This window comes from Camelus dromedarius, chromosome 5 (assembly GCF_036321535.1).
Source record: "Camelus dromedarius isolate mCamDro1 chromosome 5, mCamDro1.pat, whole genome shotgun sequence".
NCBI classification, from domain to species: Eukaryota; Metazoa; Chordata; class Mammalia; order Artiodactyla; family Camelidae; genus Camelus; species Camelus dromedarius.
Genome location: NC_087440.1, coordinates 48,727,348 through 48,748,310, shown reverse-complemented (window position 1 = coordinate 48,748,310; position 20,963 = coordinate 48,727,348). Strand labels below are relative to the sequence as shown.

Below are 20,963 nucleotides of genomic sequence, written 5' to 3'. Positions count from 1 at the left end.
CAGATTCTTAGTCATTATTAGTTGATAGCATGAGGATATTCTGGCCATATATGAAGCAGTAAAGATAAACAAATAGTGGGAAAAAATTCTTGTTTTAATTCTTGTATTATATACATTCTACATCAGTACAATGCCAGGACCACAGAGGGGCAATTGCTTTGGAAAAAAAAAAAACCCAGATGTAAAATAATTATTTTTAGAATAGCAAAAAAGCTAGTATTTTTTGCTCAATAAAAACCAAGTAACCAGGAGGAAGAAGATAGTATTTCTTTTCTAACCAGCATAACATATATATTCAAATATATATTGAAAATGTATAAAGCCATATTTGGGAAAAGATAAAAAAGCACATCCTGTCTATAGTTCCTCCATGCAGTAAGGGAAAAAGGAGATGTATCTGGAAAGAGGTAGATTGTGGGGTTCCATAAATCTGTAAAAATATATCTTCTTTTAAGACATATAAACAAAATATGATAAAATGTTGACTTCACTTTATTGATAAATACATGGATAATTGCTTAAATATTCTCTGCACATTTCTGCATTTTAAACTTTTTCATAGCTTTAAAATTATTTTTAAGTTGAAATGTTTCCATAGTTTAAATGTTTGGTTTCTTTGTCACATGATCTTCATGTACTTATAGCTAATATTCATCCAGCTCAGTTATTAGTAGAAAGGAAAATATAATAGTGGATGTATGGAATAAGAGATACAGTGTTAATGGTTATCTCATCTACAGAATTAGATATTTCATAATGTTCAAATATACATCAATTTCAATACTCAAATGAATTATAAAGACCACCCTTATATTACTAACGAGGAAGCTGCAGCCCCTTGAATTTCTTGACGGGTCCAAATACAAACAGCTAATAGTTATAAAAAAAGAAATAAAAACCAAGTAACCAAACTTATATTTAGCCCTTAATCCTCTGGGGGCCTTTTGCTTTTAAAACATTTCAAGTCAGCTATAGGCCTTTTCTCTTTTAAATCCGTTTAACAAATCTTGTTAGATTATGTCTTTTGGTTTTTATAATAAAATTTTAGTAATATGCAAGTCACATTACAGCTATCTATTTAAAATAAAGATATAAAAGAACAAATATGACAAAAATTCCCTCTTAAAATAGAAGAAAAAACATAAAAAAGCACTTCATGTCCCCACAATTCTGGAAGGTTTATATGGGATCATAAATATACTCTAATATTGCAAGATCCAGCTTAGAGGCTAAGGAATTGTATTTTAAAGAATGTGCAGTTTTTCTTTTCACCATAATTTTAGTGAGATCCTTTGTTCATTGTCCAATTTTCCTGATTTATTTGTCTCATCACACTTATTACTCTCTGACATACTATGTATGTGATTATTATTATTATTTACTGTTGTTTCCCACAATTGAAATGTTAGTTTTGAGAAAGCTGGATGCTTTTCTTTTATTATTATTATCATTATTATTATTGTTATTCTTAAAGTTTTTTTCACTGTGCATTCCTAGTATCTAGATAATGGGATAATATATATCTCTTAGTCTAGTTAAATGCCTGACATATAGTAAGCACTCAGTAAATCTTTCTTGGTAAATTAATGATGGCATATGATTTTTAAAATCCACTAATTATCAATTATGTTATGTGGATAATGAGAATTAAAAAAAACAGTGATAATTCAGATGTTAAAATGTTTTCAGAATTGAGGATTTGGTGACACTGTTGAATAAATGAACTAAAACTAATTGAAAACAGAAACATTTATTTAAATGAAGACGTATACTGTTTCTACACTTGCATATGGCTTACATAAACCCTTTCTTGTAAAGCAGAAGGAAAGTGGGAGAAAATAAGTCGTGCTTCTGTATCCTATGAATAGGGGGAATGGAATGAAGGGGGTTCATCAATGACTCTGAGCTTGGACCACAGTAGCATCTGTATATGTCTTATGAAGTTACTGCTAAAGACTCCTCCACAAGCCCAAGCAACGTTGTCTGTGGTGATGAATAATTAAGATCCTTGTACAAACTACAGTTATCTCTTTTTAGGTTTACTCCCAAGCTTGGCCATAGTTCTTCAATTAAGATTGCCATGCCAAGATAGTCCAGAGAAGGCTCCAGTCTTGGCCATGGGCTTAGCTCACCATTTTTAAGCTCTATCAGTGAGCCGGGGTCATTAGGGAAAGGAAAGGAAAGGTGTGAGCATGGCTTTCCCAAGTGGCTGGGAAAGCTAGAGACAATCACAGGTTAGTGAAACAGCATCAACGATGGCATAGATGTACGGAATAAGAGATCTGGGTCTATTTAATTCTTGTGCTATTTATTGTGTTTGGCACATAGTTGTGGTGCAATAAATATTTGCTGAGTAAATGAATATATGTGTGATAATTTAGCTGGACATTAGTACTAGGTTTGATTTTCTTTTCCTTTACAGTTTGAAAATATTACTCCATTGCCTTTTACGTGCATTGATGGTGTTGAGAAGCATAATACCAATCGGAGTTTTCATCTTTTGTTGTTGAATACCTGTCTTTGCTAGAAGCTTCCAATATTTTCTTTTTGTGATATTCTTAAATTTTACTATAACAAATTAAAGTATGTGTCTTTCCCTCACCTTTATGTATACCTTTTAGTGCTTTAAAAGGCTTTTCAATATGAAGTCATTTAAAAAATTTTTTAAATGCTTTTATTTTGAAATAATTATAGATTCATGAGAAGTTACAAAGAAATTGTACAGGGAAGTTCAAAATCCCACACAGAGTATAATATAAAAACCAAGAAATTGCTATTAGTATATTCTATAGATTTTAATGAGAATTCTCTAGCTGTGCAGGCACTCGTTTGCCTCTCAGGGAAACTTCTTTTACTACTATTTTGGAAATGCTTCATCATGTGCAGTCATTTCCTCTGGGAAAAATTTCTTTTTTCCCCACTTTTCTTCAGGAAAGAAGAGTGGGAAGGAAAGAAAATAATCAGGTTACTAATCTAGCCTACAGTTAGTATTAGTCACTTCCCAGCCTTTTACCTGGTACGATTAATTTTTGGCTTCTCAGCAGGAAAAGCCTGAGCAAAGTTCAACCCATAACAATGACAGGGAGCGGGGGAGAAAAAAATTATGTGCTAACCTATTTCCTTTTTGTGACATGGCCCTTTTCCATTGGGGTTTACAGTCTACTCCCCAGATCCATTAATCTCCCTCTTGCTTTCATGGTGTTTCAAGGGTTAGTTTTGGAGAGGAACAAAAATCCTGTTAATTTCCTTTTTTATTAAACACTGCACTGACTATTAAATACTATCCTTGCTTAATCTGTGCTAAAATTTATATCGTGTTCCAGTATTTTTGTTGATGCTATCTGTCTGAAATGATTGACAGCCTTTGTCTTAGTTACTTGACTGACCTTGAGGTATTATTTTCTTGCCGTGGAGCATTTGCTATTAATCTTTCTTTCACAATTTTCGTTCTCTTTTTCTTTGCAAGAATAATTATGATTGCCATTACATTATATTATTTGTCCACTACCAAAAAAACATGTCCATGAATAATGTCTTCAAAATTTTAGTGTTAACTCACTAGACCTACCTACTTAATACATCTGTACTTGGATGCATCAGTTGCCTCAAGTGTAAGCATGTCTAGATGCTAACGTATTCTATTTCAAGCATGGTCTTCCTCTGGTGTCCCCATTACACTGACTAGTCCCATCATCCATCCCGTTGCTCAAGCCAGAAACAAACTGGAAATAGTTCTTGACACTTGCTTCTGTTTCATTCCCCATATCCAGTTCATCACTAATTTCTGCTAATTTTATCTCTTGAGTGTCCTCAAGTCTTTTTATTTTTATCCATCTCTACCACCATTACCACATCCAATTTCTTGCCAGAGGAATTACTGGAGCCTCATGCTGAGTACACTATTGCCTCATTCAAGTTGTTTTCCATAATTAACTATTTTATTTTTAATTGCTAATATTTTTCTTTTTTGATAATACAAACTCTTCTGTATATATTAAGATTTCTGTCATATATTTTAGAAATATTGCTTATATATTCTTATTAACCATAAAGTCACTAAAAATACTTTATATTTCATGATATTTTAAAATCTGCTTCCTAAGACTTAGGAAAAAATGTACAAAGAAAATATATGAAGAGCTTGAAATTACATTTAAAACATGTTTGAATATGTTTTATATAACATTCCCATTGTCTTGTTCACTCACCCTTCCATTCTCAATTTAACAGATATAATATAAAAAGAGCTTACTCTGCTTGGTTTCTCATTATTTGTGTTTTTTCATGCCAATCCAGTTAGATGATTTTGAATGAATAAATAAATGGATCAGTCAATGTTTCTGTGCAATGTTTTTCATGAAAAAAGAATATTGGTATTCTTTATCCAAAATGTAGTAAGAGATGCAGATCTCTACACATTTGTAAGCATTGTTTGGTTTTCTTACTTTTTTTCTTTTTAGCCTATAATTTGAAATCACTTGGATGATTAAGACAGACTTTTTATCAGTCAAAAATTAAAATTATAGTACATCAATGAATTTAAATTGTTATATGATTATTTTCTCTTATATAAAGTTTATGAAAACATATTAACCTGAGGCTTCTCTCTATGAATGTCCATTTTTTTACCCAAATGGATATCTATTTAAGTGGTATCAAGCTAAAATATTCTAACAAAACTTAGAAAATCTTCATGGTGATATTATAGATTTCAACTAAGTTTAATTGAATAATTCATCAAAGTACCAAGTGAGTGTTCAGTCATGTTAGCTATTATTGTAAATAACATTACAAAAGCATAAAACTCAGATAATTGGAGCAAGAAAATAAGATAAAATTACTTCAGTGGCAATATGTAGGATGAGTAAGAATCAGAATTCACTAGTAGTAAAGAGTTCAATTAAAAGTCTTTTATAAGAAGTTATTGATGAGATGGAGGGGTCAGGTGGCATTTCTAGGATCAAAATACAAAGCTATTAGTAATAAATCCAGGACATAGCAATAGAAAAATATCTTATAGATGTAAAATAGTACACTGGATTATTCATAAAAAAAAAGAAGTGATTTTCATCTCCTTTATAAACAGAAAAATACCAAGATGAAATGCCAAAATCAAAACCCCCAAAACTGATCTATTTTACATCCTGAAAAAACTAACTTATGAAGAAAGATGCTGCTTAATTCCAATTTATTAGGGTCAAAATCTGTAATGAATTAATCTTTAGGTTAAGGTGTCCTTTCACCTGCTGATCCAAGCATGGCAAGAAAATAATTAGACTGTTATTTCCAAAGTTGATAGGAAACCTGTTTTTCTCCTATGGTGATTTATCACTACCTGCTAAAGAATGACTATTTTCACTGATATACATGGTCTCTTGGGTGGTTTTCAGTGTTGCTGCTTTTTGTTTTAACAGATGAAAGTAATAAATGCATGGTTGAGGGGATCTGCCAGTAATACACTCAAATTCTTTCCTGAGGCGATGTGAAATACCCTGTCACTTAATGATTTATGTAACAGTTGTGAGCACAGAACTCAGCACAACCAGAGCATGCATTCACTGGCATGCCAAAGTAAAATTCAGAAGCAGAATCTGAGTTCTCTTAACTGTCAGGACTCACAAAAGCAAAAGCTTTTTGTATGACTAACCTTCCTCCAATGATAGGTTCATTATCTTAATCTATCGCCCATAGCATTGTAATTCAGTTCAACCTAATTAGGCCTTCCCTAGTATAAAAATTCTCTATCACTCTTCTAAGGGGATGTGAATAAAGGGCACATTGGTTAGAAAAACTTGTGAAAGCAACACATTTCATATAAAGAATGGGGAATGGAGAATAGTGATTAAGATGGAAATTGAACAGTATTTGGTTCCTATATCATCTCTTGCTTCTTACCAGCTATGTGACCTGGAAAAGTTGATCAATTCCTTAAGTTTTAGTTGCCTTGATTGAGGAAATAAATATAATGATGCTAACCTCATTGGAGTTTTATAAAAATTAAATGAAAAATAGTGTGTAAAATCCTTAGTACAATGCTTGCCAATAGCGAGTCCTCAAAGAGTTGCTAGCTATTAGTTTTAACTTTTCTTATTGGACAAAAATACTTAAATAATTCAGCTGAGTATTCCCAGCTATTATCCCAAACTGCAGTTCCATAAGCTATGGAAGGTGAGCCAAACACACTTTTAAAGGATCAGCCTTTCTGATGTCTGATGGCATACTATACAGGCATCATCATTTATGCACCCTGCTTGCTGGGGTCACAATGAATTAGACGCATCCTGATTTACCATTATTTATACTCAAAGAGAATATATACTTAAAGAGAATGTTTAACTAAGCTAGTATTTTTTATTAATTTCTTAATTCCTATGTAAAGAACACTGTGGTTGTCAAATTTGTTCCTAGAAACTTAAATATTGAAATATTGAAATGTGAATGTACTGTAACTATATTGTTATATTTTTAAATGAGTGTTATATTATATTCCTTAAAAGAAGCTTATACTCCATTTTTAGCAGAGTTGTCATTTGTATCTTTAAAATTCATGTTTCTTATAATAGGGCCATTTCCTCACAGGTAGAGAGATTGTAGCCTGACCATGACCAAAGTGACAATTTTTCTGAGCTGGAAGCATCCATATTAATTTCAACTGCACGGTAACACGTCTACTTCTATAAGTTTATATAGGAACTTCTTCAAATGTTCAAATTTTGCTTTATTTTTTAAATCTTAAAATGTTCTATTATAATCAGAGTATATAAAATGAATCACTATCAAGAAGTGTCCAATAATCAGAGAATGCTTTGGGTGATGAATTGTAGTTATTAGAATTTTATATTCTATCCTCTAGACAAAAACACATTCTTCTTTATAAACTGAAAAAGAGATCAATTAAGTATCACGTCAAGATCTCCATATGCCCTGTGAAATATCAAATCTTTTAAATTCTACCAAATTGTGAGTTTAAACTATATTACTAATATAGTTTACACAATTATGAGTACAATTCATTACTAAATTTATTACTAAGTAACTTCATGAAACAGAAAAAAAATTTAATCTCATATTCATATAACTTAAGATAAATGTGTTCTGCAGAGTTAAAAAAAAAAATATTTCCTGGAGCATTTCCTAAGCCTTGGTACCAGTGGCCTTTCAAATGTCGTGCATGTTACAGAGGATCTAAAATGTGCATGCAAGGGGCAGGAAAAGAAGACTAGCAAGATTCATTGAGCATTCAGTTTGTTCTCGATGTCTTCTGTGGTACCATATTTACTCTTTCCTTCTTTACTTTTTCATTACTTTTATCAGATGTTTTTATTTTTAGAAACAATAATTCTACACATTTTAATAGAACAGGTGGAAATATAATAATACAATCTAAAGTTAAGTTTTTAGCTACCACATTGAATTGTTTGTGCTTAAATAAAATAACTAAAATGCTTAGAACAGATCCTAGTATATAGTAATCACTCAATAAATATTAACTATATTTAAAATATTATCATGTAACCCTTAATATATTTTAAGTAGTCGCATTAGAATTGTAAAGTTGTCATGTTAAAAATATGTATTAAATAGTTGACTATTTAAAATACTAATCTTTGTTTTCAACCCCTTTACTTAATGTCTAGCTATTGCAGAAACAAAAATTTTCAGGGCGCTAAAGGACCTCCTTTTATTCAAAGTTATGTTCTAATATTTGTCTTAATTTTTCTGCAATTATATTTTAACTTTAAGCCACAACACACAATATATTTAGGAAGCTTTAGGCTCTATTTTTCTTCTACTTCTATTTCTTCCATTTCTATTATCACCAGGCAAGCATATTTCATTTGGTTGTCACAGAAGACTTTGTTCTATGTGCCTAATGCTTAGTTCTCACTTTTTAAATCATTCTTGAAATATACTTGCAAGGTCTTTCATTTATACACCAGTGATGTTTACCAGAGACTCTGCCTGCGTATCCACTTTGCATCCCTCCAGACAGCAGTGGTTCATCAAGGTAGGCAGGGACGGAAAACTTTAAAACTGCATGAAAGACTGAAAGATTCACTGAAGCTGTGGACCCACTCAATGTTGTCTTTACCTGAAGGTTGTTGTATTCTCTTGTTTTGTTTCATTATGATAAGGAATATAAATTAGAAAAACTACAGGGAATAACTCTCAAGATGTTCAAAGCTAAATGCAGATTGACATGCATTTACTATGTAAGTTAAAAACTTTGATTGCAAAGGACAGTTGGGAATTTGAAATATTAACAAATGCATTTTTTAATCCTTTAAGTCTCTTTTATCATCTGCTCTCTCATTGTTTAAAATCACAACAGTGGAGGTTGAGGTTTATGGTCCAAGAACATGAACACAAACCCACAGACACACACTAAGACATTAGAAAGATAACAAATGAACTTTGAATAGATTTTATAAAATCTAAGGGAAAATGATAGCATTGAAATCCTGGGCTTTAAATCAGATGAGAGTTCATGGTGGTAGAAGGGCAGGAGGTGGCTGAGGGAGAAAAAGTACTGAGTTTCAAAAGGCTTTATGTCAGGAATCAAATTATCAGGAGACGTTCCAATGCAAAGAGAGTCCCCAAGTATGAGGAATATTTTAGTAAAAGTGAAAGAACAGTACAGTAAGTGCTAGAAATTCCCTGAGAAAGGCACCTGCAGCCCACTTGAGTGGGGACAGTATGGGCTCACTTCCCCGCAGGTAGCTCAGGAAAACTACAGAGGTTGCCTTGAAGCTCCGTGCACTGCCTGAGGGAGCCCACAGACTGAGTTCCTTGCTCGGGGACTAGGGCCTGGCAAGTCTTTTGCATCACTGTGGTAGAGAGCAAACAGGATTCACCCAACCCCTGAAAACGGGCAGAGATGGTGCTTTTAGACAGAAAGAACCTGTAATTTGCCTAAGAAAATGCAGATTGAATAGAAATGCTGACCATGGGCCAAAGCAGTTCCAAAAACAAAGCAAAAAGTGCTAGTGCAGGACCAGAGAGACCCAATGAGGTTGACTAAATCCAAGATAAGATCAGTAGCAAACAGGATAATCCAGGCAATAGGCATCCATCCCTCCACCACGCCACAAACAGGAAAGCTGGGAAATGAGCTTCCTCTGCTCCTGCCGCAACTTTAGTACCTCCCTGTGTAGTGCCCAGTAAGCAAAGTGATTGGGTTAAGTTTATCAAGTTCAAATCTTAAACATATTGAGTTTAACTTGAACTGGAAAAAATTAGCATTCCATCACCAGAAATGAAATGAGCAAAATTCAATTTTAGAAAAATAAAGAATATTCGATTTTTAGGAGAAGCACATTGGTGCTTATGAATCCATACTTTCTCCAGTTGTTACTGAATACAGCTTTCCAGTCCTCCTCCATGTCATGCTGTAAAATTATTTTGAGCCTTATCTCTGGAAATGAGAATTTCCAGATAGCGTTTTTGGTACAAGTTATAGGTCTTAGTGTTCAGAAAAATTATGGCTTATTTCTTCTTCAAATCATGAAAATCGTCTTCTAAATTACATGAAGGTAATGTATTTCCTAGGAAAAGAAAAAGTTAAACAAAATGTTTTTAAAATTTGAAATGATAAGAAATACTTTCCACATTGCTTTCATATTAGCATGCTTATGAGCGTGCTCTGGAACTGTCTTCTGTAGTTATGCTTTGGGTCCCACACTCTCTGAGGGTTTTATATTATTATCTGCAAACAATGGACTAATACTGCGTTTCCTTTTGTGTATGTGCAAACATTGCATTTAGTTTTCCATTTTTACATTTTGCATAGCTCACTGAGATGCAATATGAAGTGTTTAATTGCTTATTCCTTAACTGCTGAAGTATATACTTTCATTACAGCTTTAAATTAAAGATTTAGAATCAAAGTTATTGCTTTTTTAATACATATATGAAGTTATGTACTCCAGGGTTTGTAATAAGTAACAACATCAATGTTTCTGCCAACCAAAATTACTTAAGTAGAGCATCTCATTATAATGACAGAATACCTACAGTCTCCCCTTGGGATGTACTACAAATATTGAGTGCTATTAAGCTTATATTTAACATCCAGAAAATTATACCTTGATTAAACTTGTGTATCTTTAGATAATAATAAAACATCAAATTATTCTATATATATTTTTGTTGGCTTATCTTCTGAAATAATAGTACTTTGCCTTTAGTTCATACATATAATTTTTAAAGTCTAAAATCTAAAGACAGTTAAAGGAATTGTCATTTATATTATTTTGTAGAATTTTTAATTTCCAAAACTTATAGAAACCTTGTAATGTCTGGTGTCAACTATGCATGAGTAAAGTACTTTCTGTAAAATTAGGTTTTATGTCCATTTTTATCAGTTTGTAAATTCAGTTACTGTATACAGTTATCACTAAGTTAGATTTCTTGCTGTATTCCTTGGGTCAGTTAAATATATGCTGTATCTTGGAATTTAATCTCATCACATCTTTATTAGTTGATGACCAGACACTATAGGTAGAAAAGTTGGTAAGAAATTGTTCCTGGCTTATAATCTATGTCCAAAAAATAAAAACACTATTAAGTGTATTTATAACTAAATATATAAAGGCATTGGTTAAAATAATTAAGGGAGCAATAAATTCTGGGGGAGCAAAGGAGAAAATGATGCGAGAAAGAGTCATTTTGGGTGTAATCAAATGTTGCAGTTGCTACTCTCTAGATACACAACCTAAGGAAAGTCACAGTAACTTCTGCCTCAGTTTCCTCAGTGTGTAAAATAGGGCCACTATTAGTTCCTGCCTGCTCAGGGTTGTGGTAAATTAAACACAGTGGTGTAATATACACAGTTAACATGGTGCCTGCCTGGTAAGGACTAATAAATGTAGTAGGATGTTTTTGTTTTTTTTGTTTTTCACTATCTGATCTGAAAATACAAGTTAGGGAGTAATCAGTGTAGAGGTGTTAGAAGAAACACTGGTATTAATGCAGTGGTCTAGTGCCACTGGGCTGTGCCTTACCAAATATAGGCTCTGGATCTCCTGCATCCAAATTGCCTTGCAAAGGAGGAGGTGCTCTTTTAAAAAATGTATTTCTAAGCTGACTGACAGATTTTTATCCTGGACTTCATTGAAGCAGAAATACTGGTGGTAAAGACATGGAATTTTGGTTTTTAACAAAATTGTCTTACGACTCTCATGTTTGCCTAACTGTGAGAATCGCTCATATGAAGTATCAAAACACCACATACAAAACTGCAAAGACCATCAACATTTAGAACTCAGGAAAAGGAAATGCAGCCCTGCAAGAGAGTGAGGAGTGGCCACAGATATAGATGCAGGAAGCAGTACAAGGGAGCAGTGTCTTAAAATTCAAGGGAGAAAGCGTGTTAACAAAATTCACAATTGCCTGTCTCTAATTCTTATTCTACAATTCTCTCTTTGAAAAACAAAGAAAAATATTTCAGGCAAACACAAAAATGTTATAATTATGATTTGTATTTCTACTACCAATCTAAGGAAACAAAAATCATGGAGTTAAGTCTTCTGTTACCTCCTCACAATTGCATCTTCTCCTCTTGATGCTCTTCTACCCCATGCGACAAGCATGTTAAATGTAGTATTTACTATTTTCTGCATTTCGTTATACTCATACATATCTATGTATCCCTCTTCCAAATGCATATTTTGAACTTAAATTTTTTAATATATCTGCTTTAAAATTAAATTTTAGCTCAGTATTACTTCCATGAAATTCATCCATGATGATGTATTGTGGCTTAGGTTCATTTTTTATGCTATATTTTGAATTATATTTTATGAAGACTCTACAATTTGATTATTCTATCTCTTATTGATGTTTAGATCATTTTCTGTGTTTCTATGCCATGAATATTCCTGTTTCCTATGTACAAGGGTTTATCTGTTCTCATTGTAATATTGTTTTTAGTGCCAAATTGCTCTCCATACTTATACCAATTTACATACTCATCAAGAATATGCTTTTAGAAGACAGTTTCCCATGAATCTCCTGCTTTTTTGCATATCACATGTACAGGAGCACTGTTTTTTTAATTCCAGCTAATCTTTTGAAGGTCATTTGCAGAGTAAACATCCTCAGAATGTAGAGATTGTGCCTTCCTCTGGAACAAAAGGAAAGCCCATTTAATGTTTACTATAATAAATATAATTTCTCCCTTTTGGCCAATGGTTGAACAAGTTTGGTTACCATCAGTTATAAAATACTAAGGTCTGTTAAGCTCAATGTCCTACAGATGGGATACAAATCTGAGGAATATGCAAAATCCAACCGGGCACTTTTGCTTCACCTTGCGTGAATTAGGAGACAAAGGGGACCAGTTTGAATGTAGAACTTACGCTGTCTGCTGTGTCATGAATCCTTTTCTCTGACCCAGCAGTCTCGATTCTTCTGGTGGTGTCTGTGATACTGTTGCAGGCTAACTTGTCAGCTTGTAAATAGATTAAAGTCTTGTCCTTCCATCCTCCTCCCCTACCCCAGGTTTTGACAGGTATAAAAATTCTCATTGTTTTATATCTACATCAAACCTCAGTGTTATAATTTTTAGAAGCCATTGTTTGATGGTGGGAAATAGTATTGTGGCTTTAATTTTCATTTCCTTGATTCACAGGGAGGCTGAGCCTTTTCTCTGATTAGTTATTTAGGTTTCTTCATTTATGAAATACCTGTTCCTATTAGACTCATTTTGCTATTGAATTCTTTTTATTATTTGGTTACAGGAGCTTTTAATATCTTCTAGTTAATTGTATTGGTTCTAGATATCTTTTTCCAAACTTCTGCCTTTATTATCCTTGTTTAATGGAGAGCACTGATGAAAAGAATTTTTTACACTAATATTTTAAATTTAATATTAATTTCAAATTTAAGATTGGCTAATCTATCAATCTTTTCCTTTACTAATTGTGCTTTTCTATTCTGTTTAAGGAAGTAATATCTTACCTGAGGTCATAATAGCATTTTTCTGTATTTTTTTCTAAATGATTTAACTTCTGCCTTTTAAATTTAAGCATTTGATCCTCCTGAGACTGACTTTTCTTTAAAAGATATGAGATAGGATCACATTCGTGTATTTCTTATATACACAACCAGTCAGATGATACATGTTGTCATGTCTTCTGTGTGAACGCCCCCACAAATATTCATATGGGCTTTCTGCTCCATTTCATTATTTTATTTGTCATTTGTCTAGTCCTGTGTTAATAGTACATACTTGAGATTTTCATTTCCAGACGTATAGCAGGCTAGGCAGTATAACTAGGATTTACCCACCCTAAGAAAACAAGCAAATATATATATATATATATATATATATATATATATATATATATATATATATATATATATATATTTCCCACCCAGATTGCTTTTGACCTCACCTGTTAACCAACACAGACACATTTGAACTTTGATTCTTATAGTTTGAAACTGAAGAGGCAGACAGGAATGAAAATCCAAGGTCTGTCCAAAGCAAGGGATCATCTATAAAGTAAAAGTGAACCATACTAACTTTTGGAGCATGTCAGAAACAAAGGTACATCTCTAAAGGAATATAACTTTGTCCTAGGCCCCAAAGAACCCCCAGCAGTAGTATTTTTAGCTAAATGATCAATGCACAGTTAAAAATACCAGGAACATTATTATATAATTCTTTTAATTTCAGGCTGGACAGCAGCGATGGTGGGAACAGGAGATTAAAATAAATGGGAATATTCAAAAGGGAGAATTAATTACATATAACTTGACTGAGCTAATTAAACCAGAAGCTTATGAAGTCCGACTGACTCCTCTCACCAAATTTGGCGAAGGAGATTCAACAATTCGTGTCATCAAATATAGTGGTAAGTGGCTTTTCATTTAAAAGTATTTATTTGCCTACTAAACTATCTAGAAAATGTAGGTTGTAACTATATACCAAGTTTAGACACAAAATAAAATTTAGCATATTGACTTTCTGGGACATTAGCCAAGTGACAATAAAAACCACGATAATCAGTCATCATAAATTATAATACATGATTGTAAATGTACAGATATAGAAAAATACTTAATTAATTTTGAACCCAAGTGATAATGTTGGCAATGTCCCATTATTTTTTTATCCCATAAGTTATGATGCAGTATGTCTACTTTTTTTTCAAATTCTTGATGGTTTTAAAATTTATATCATTAAGAAGTTAGGATGTGATTGAATTTAAATATTTTTTAATTAATAGACTTCATTCTTTAGAGCAGTTTTAGTTTACAGAAAATTGAGTAGGAAGTGTAAAGAGTTCCCATTTACACCCTCCCCCCCGCTAATAGTTTCCCCTATTATAAACATCTTATATTAGTGTAGTTCATTTATTACAATTGATTAACAAATACTGATACATTATTAAAGTCAATAGTTTGCATAGGGGGTCATTATTTGTGTTGTAGAGTGATATGGATTTTGACAACTCTGTAGTATTATTTACCTACCATTTCATTATCATACAGACTAATTTCACTGCTCTAAAATCTGCTGTGCTCCACCTATTTATCCTTCCATCCCACCTGCAACCCTGACAACCTCTGATCTTTTTATGTCTGTGGTTTTGCCTTTTCTAGAATGTTGTATAGTTGGAATCATACAACATATAGCCTTTTGAACTGTTTTATTTTACTTAGCAATACACATTTTAAGCTTTCTCATATCTTTTTGTGGCTTGATAGCTCATTTCTTTTTATTGTTGATTAACATCGCATTGTGTCGGTATACCAGTTTGTTTATCCACTAACCTATTGAAAGACATCTTAGTTGATTTTTTTTTGGTCATTTTTTAATATCATTAATGTTAATATGTACATGTTAGTGATAGTTTCCCTTTTTAAACTACATGTATTTAATAATTACTATTTTAATGTCCTACTTGAACAAAAGTAGGAAATAGTGTAAAACTGTGAAAAAAAGTTGATAAAAATCTTTATAATAGTTCAAACAGAAATAACATTGATTAGCTATGATATTTTAATATAGAACTCACAGATTAACATTTTATCAGTTGAAATTCATGTGCATTTTTCCAGTTGAAGTTTAGAATATTCAAAGACTCATTCTTAAATTGTCAATGTATTTTTCAAGTTCGAAAAAATCACTGGCACAATATTTCATACGTGTTTCATTACTTCAGTGGAATATTATTCTTTTATTATTGATTATTAGGGCTTGAGTTAAAAAGATAATGGAATGCGGGGTTTTTTGCAGTTGAAGTTCTCTATTCTGTTTAGCATTATGTTTTCCTACCTAAGAGAGAAACAGTGAATAGTGCCCAAAAAAAAAAAATAAGTATAATTATCAAAAACTCATTAGAGTTGTTTTTCATTTGAAGTCATTTTTCTTCACTCTTCTCATCAGAGTACATTGGGCATGATATATTCAATTTTCATTAAAAAATTTAAGGTATATAATATAGAGTAGAATATTCATACAAGATCAAGCATGTAAAAGCATTAGAATCACTACATATCTTTTTCTTGAATGTGGTCCTTTAAAAAATATATGTTTGCAAAAGCATTAGAGTCACTGGATATCTTTTCTTAAATATGATTCTTTTAAAAATGTACCTTTTGATGTTAGTGATATAAATTTTATTGCAGAATAGCAATTGTTAGTCTGTAATCACTTCTGTGATTCCATCAAGCCAACAAATAAATAACATCCTAGTATATTTTTCTAAATTTTTATTGTCATCTGTTTTATAAAATATGAATGATCTCCTCCTAATATTTATGGTCCCTGCCTGTAACTTGTGAAACTATAGACTACGTAATATGAGGGGCATTGAAAACCATGTGTTAACATCCTATACAAAATGAAGGCAGTAAGACCCAGAAAATGTCAGTGTCCTGTGGCGTTAAACAACTATGAAATGACTAACTCTGGCTAGAACTAGGGCTCATTCCACCCTGACAGAGAATCTTTACCCATTTGCTCAGTTTAGAAATTATTAGAATTTGTCTTACAGAGACATAGAAAAAAAATCTTCATAAGCTCAGTAGATCTTATTGAAAATTATGAGCTAACAAACTGAAATGAAAAATAAATCTGGAAAACAGATATTATGTTTGGTTGCAACTTTAGTTGCCTTTATATTCTTAGGCATGCTTATTAAAATCTTAAACATTTTAATAAAAATTACTTTTATATAATATAGACGGGTAAAGTGTATGTACTTTAGTGTATGTAGGCATATAATGTATATAGCCATCTATAAGAAATTAGACATGGAATTTAAAGAAGAAAAATAGGCTCACTTCAATATTTTGAATTTAAAATGGCAAATTTTCAGAAGGTTAATTGTGATATTTATAGGAATTTAGTATCTAAAATATTGTAGAAGTCTCAAAATTTAGTCTGGTCAGAGGTTACATGTAGATGTCACATTTCTTAGAACTAAATTATAATTCAAAGATGCTATTTCTTTCAAAGACAATATATAGAAAAATTTGTAATTTTACATTATTCTAATTTTAAAATAATTTTGATTTTAATAATTAATTTTCAAATTAAAACATACTGATATCTTGCACGGAAGGGAAGTATTTTTTCTCCACTTCCATGGAACTAGTAAATGTATAGTTGCTTCTCTGTGTTATTCATTTCATAATTTGCAAAGGGAAATGCAGAATCAGAACTAAAATAATAGGAATAGTCTACCTTTTCTATGCAGAAATATTAAAAAGTAATTGAGAAATTATTTTGTTAAAATTGATCTCAATGTACTAAATGTAACAATTATGTATGAACATGTTTTGTGCGTATGTGTACATTTTCGACTAACCTACTTTACTAGTAAGAGCAAGTTTAACAAAAGTGGTTAATGGCAAACAGTAGGAATTAACAAAATGGGCAGACTTCTGGACGTTGTTAGAGTCAGCTGCCCATTGTAATCCTGAGAGACTGCAGCGATACTTTTTTTCATCCAGAATGGAACTTTCTCTCAGAGTAATAAATGCCTAATTGATATATAGAGATACCATTTTGTCTCTTACGTTAGATATATTTTTGTTGTTGTTTCAGTAAAATTGAAAGCATTCATTCCTCTTCAGGTAGAAATAAATCAGCATTTGTATTGCAAACAAGACTGTTTTTTTGAGATAAGTATTTCTTCTGGTACACAAAAACGCAAATATGTTGCTTATCTTTTGAAAAGTGTGTGTGTGTGTGTGTGTGTGTGTGTGTGTGTGTCTGTGTGTGTATGTTATCATAATTAATAAAATCTTCACCAAAGTAGCTATTGTTCTAGGATGCATATAATGACATGATATGAGAATTGCTTTGTTTTCATAGAACATGTTCTTTCACCAGAAGTAGAAAAAAACAAAACAAAACCAATAACCCCCCCAAAAAGCTGAAAGTGTAATCTCTGTTGGATAATTGCATTCATTGTTCAAACATCTAGATTATAGGCTGGCCTGCTGTCAGCCTCATTTTTGATTTCTGGGTTTTGTTTAGCACCAGTTAAGATATAAAAGATCAGCAGCTCTATTCCTTGGGAAATGAACAAATCCCACATGCTATTTAGCATTGATCTTTTGGGTACTTTGACGCTCTTATTGCTGAGCTCCAAAGTAGATTCTGTTCAATCCTTTAGAACAAAATGGATTTCAGATGTAATTCTCTGTGGCCACAGTGGGGAAGATCATTAAGTTTTGGTAAAGAACTATGAGACACTGATTAGACTTTTATTTATAAAAGACATTCAAGCCATGCTAACATTATTTTTTGCCTTTCTTTTAGCTCCTGTTAATCCTCATTTGAGTAAGTATATTTTCACTTTAAAAGTGGCACTGTATTTGACAATTAAGAAAAATAAAAAATGTGTTAACATACAAAGCTTATTTAGCAACTGTTCATATTTGGTTTAAAATAGAATGACTTAGAAACAGTAGAACTGGCATTAAATGTGAATTTTAAATTTCAAAGGATATGGATATAAAAACACATTATTTAATATTGGTAATTGACTTTTTATGTTTTCCCAAATATGGAGCCATTTCCCCAACCTGCTTAATGAGTTCTTTCATATAACTGAGACTATTTGTTTATTTGATGGCATTGCATGTTATGTGTATTGCTCTTATTTGTTTCTTTAATTTCCATTGTTTGATTTCTACATTACACTTATGAAATATATTTACCTAAAAAGTTGCTGTTTGAATGGTTTAATCAAGATTTTTCATGAATCACTATTCAACATTCCTATCTTATCTGCAGAAGAAGATAATCTGGTCACCATCTTCTTGATACTATTTCATTTTAAAAAGGATTGGTTTTTGTCTCCTATTTTGTGTCTAACAATACATTGTTCTTGTCTAACCAAAGAAGGAAGAGCCACCTTTGCACTCTTTCTCCTGTCCATTCAACATTCTTGTTTTTCCTATGCTTAGTGAAGAAAATGTCCAAGTCTTTTTTCTCATTTTGCTGTATTCTCTTCCTGCAATGGCCTTTAACAGATTATATAACAAAGACTAAGCTACATAACCTCTGTTCTTGTTGTGTTTCCTACCAAAGATCCTCCTGCATATCCAAATACTAACACTAGATATTTTTTATAGATCTTTATTGTTCATATCTTGCTTCAATGCATAAAAGTTCATTTAGTCATCATAACAACCCTTTAATGTGGATATTATTATCAACTCTTTGAGGTTCATTTTTCTTACAATGTTTAGCCCAAATGCTTCTTCCTCCAAGTACTCCCTCATTTTGATTTTTCATAACAATTTATCTTCATCTATGTGGAAGCTATTTTTGATTTTGTCATATTCTCCAGCAGACTGTAAGATACTTAAGAACTAAATCTGTTTCTAACTTCTCTCCTCATCTCATTTAATTTGTATCTGTCACAGCACTCATATTTAGCAGGGGTTTCAAAGATCATTTGTTAAAAGAACAAATACATAACAGTTTCAAGATTAATTAATTGCATAAATCAGGTTTTCCCTGGCTTCTGCCCAGGGTGATGTTACTGTTTACTTACTATATTGATTATAATGCCTTTGAATGTAAGTTCTCTGACTGCACTTCCAGTAAAAATATTTAAAAACAGTTGTCTGGGGAAGATTAAAACTAAATACAAGGAAAGTTGAAATATTCTAATTCAAGGAAAGAAAATTTGAACAAAATACATACATATTTATAGAGAGGGAATGTTTGTTAACTGATTACTTTAGTCCAATATAATAAGCACCATTATTTTATGGCAACTGAGAAAGTTTTACAGAAGAGATGATATTTAAGCTGGGTCTTGAAAGTTGGGGAGGCTCCTCAGGTAAAGAAGGTGAGGAAAGGTTTGCCTGTCATTGAAAAGAAGGCCATGTTCGCATAATAACTTAGCAAAGCTCAGTGTGTCTGGTGTACAATGTTTAAAAGTTACAGAAGCCAGAAGTGTGCCCTAAAGATGGACAGCCTTAATTGGAATTTGAATCCTTCCTTTAAAAACTTAAATCCATTAGGTCAATTTACCAACTTACCTTCCTCAGCAAGCATTTTATATGTAGCAAAATGCAAATCTAAACAATGCATTGGATTTTCTATTTTTAAAATAATTTCCAGCATAACTCTCTATACCAAAATTTTCCATTGGCTGTGTAGTTTTTGATTTTTTAATGAATAGGTAACATGGTAGAAAATGAGAGTTGTTTAGAAAAAAAGACATCTTAGTCATTATTACATAATCATTTCTCTAAGTTATCAAGAGTAATTATTTTTATGTTATTGATAGTCACATGCATTTTTTTCCTATTAATTGATTTCTTTAACCCTCATTATTGCCTCCAGGTCCCAAATACATATAAGAAAAATGCTTTATCAAGTGAAGCCCCCGGCTATAGATTCAGGCTCTTAATAAACTAGCCAGACATTATTCAGTAAGAGAGGAAAATAGGACAACATGTAAAAGAAGGTCATGTTTTATTTTAAATTTTTGCTAAGGGAAGTTAACTTTTCTTTCCTTCAGATTACTTTTACCTGAGATCTTTTTCTTAAATGCTATAATATTTTAAATTTTTTGACATTTTCTTCAAAATATAATTTACACACACAAAAATTCACCTTATTTTGAGTACATGTCTATAAGAGGTGTTGACCAATTTATACAGTCATGTAACCATCACCACAAAGTTTCATCACCTCTAAAATTTCCCTATATTACTTTGTACTTAAGCCTCCCTGCACCCCAGCCCCTGGCAAACTTATTTTCTATTACTGTGATTTTTCTGTAATACCCAATTAGTTATAACATACTTATTACTTATTCTCCACAGTTCATTAAAAGATATCTTTCTGGTAATGATATTTTTAATGAAGTTGAAGAGAAAATGAAAATTAAGCACTTAGGGAAAAAAATCTAACTGAGAAAAAATATAATTAAAAACATTAAGTATTTCTATTGTGATTCTAAGTTATTTCTTAAAATGAAAAAAATACTGCCGAATCTTACTTCTTATATGTTATTTATAATTATGTTATTTATCATTATATGTAATGAATTCTTAAAATACTGTTTAGCAGTATTTCTTCCAAAAAAGATTAGTGTTTTGATAATAAAATTTTCCAATGGTTTGACTATATGTTGACTTAAATATAAATTATAGTTTGCTTGAAACATCTTCTTAATAGGATAAAATGATTTTAGGAATATATATTATATGTAACATGATAATAAATGTGATATGAGTCTTTATATATTGGCAACAAATCAAACTACCCCTAAATGCTTTTTTGCATTTTATCAACTTATATAATCTTTAAGTGAATTTATTTATCCTAAATATCCACTTCCAAAATACACATATACAGTAAAGTCCATGAAATTTTGTCGTAGTTTGCTTCTACATTAGAATCAAAAAATGCATTTCTTCAATTGAAAAGAGGAAGGCTTCCTATTTAGAATTTTTTTTTAATCGATTAACATTTT

At 31.7% G+C, this 20,963-nt stretch overlaps 1 protein-coding gene across 3 annotated transcripts in view; it reads left to right on the top strand.

The window, feature by feature from the left end:
- Positions 1-20,963, top strand: part of MDGA2 (MAM domain containing glycosylphosphatidylinositol anchor 2) — a 697,006-nt gene that overhangs the window by 640,836 nt on the left and 35,207 nt on the right. For all 3 annotated transcript variants that reach the window (XM_010976971.3, XM_031453665.2, XM_064485929.1), the window contains 2 exons: positions 13,682-13,859; positions 17,783-17,803. In XM_010976971.3, coding sequence (XP_010975273.2) covers positions 13,682-13,859; positions 17,783-17,803 — 199 coding nt within the window. The remainder of the gene's footprint in view (positions 1-13,681; positions 13,860-17,782; positions 17,804-20,963) is intronic.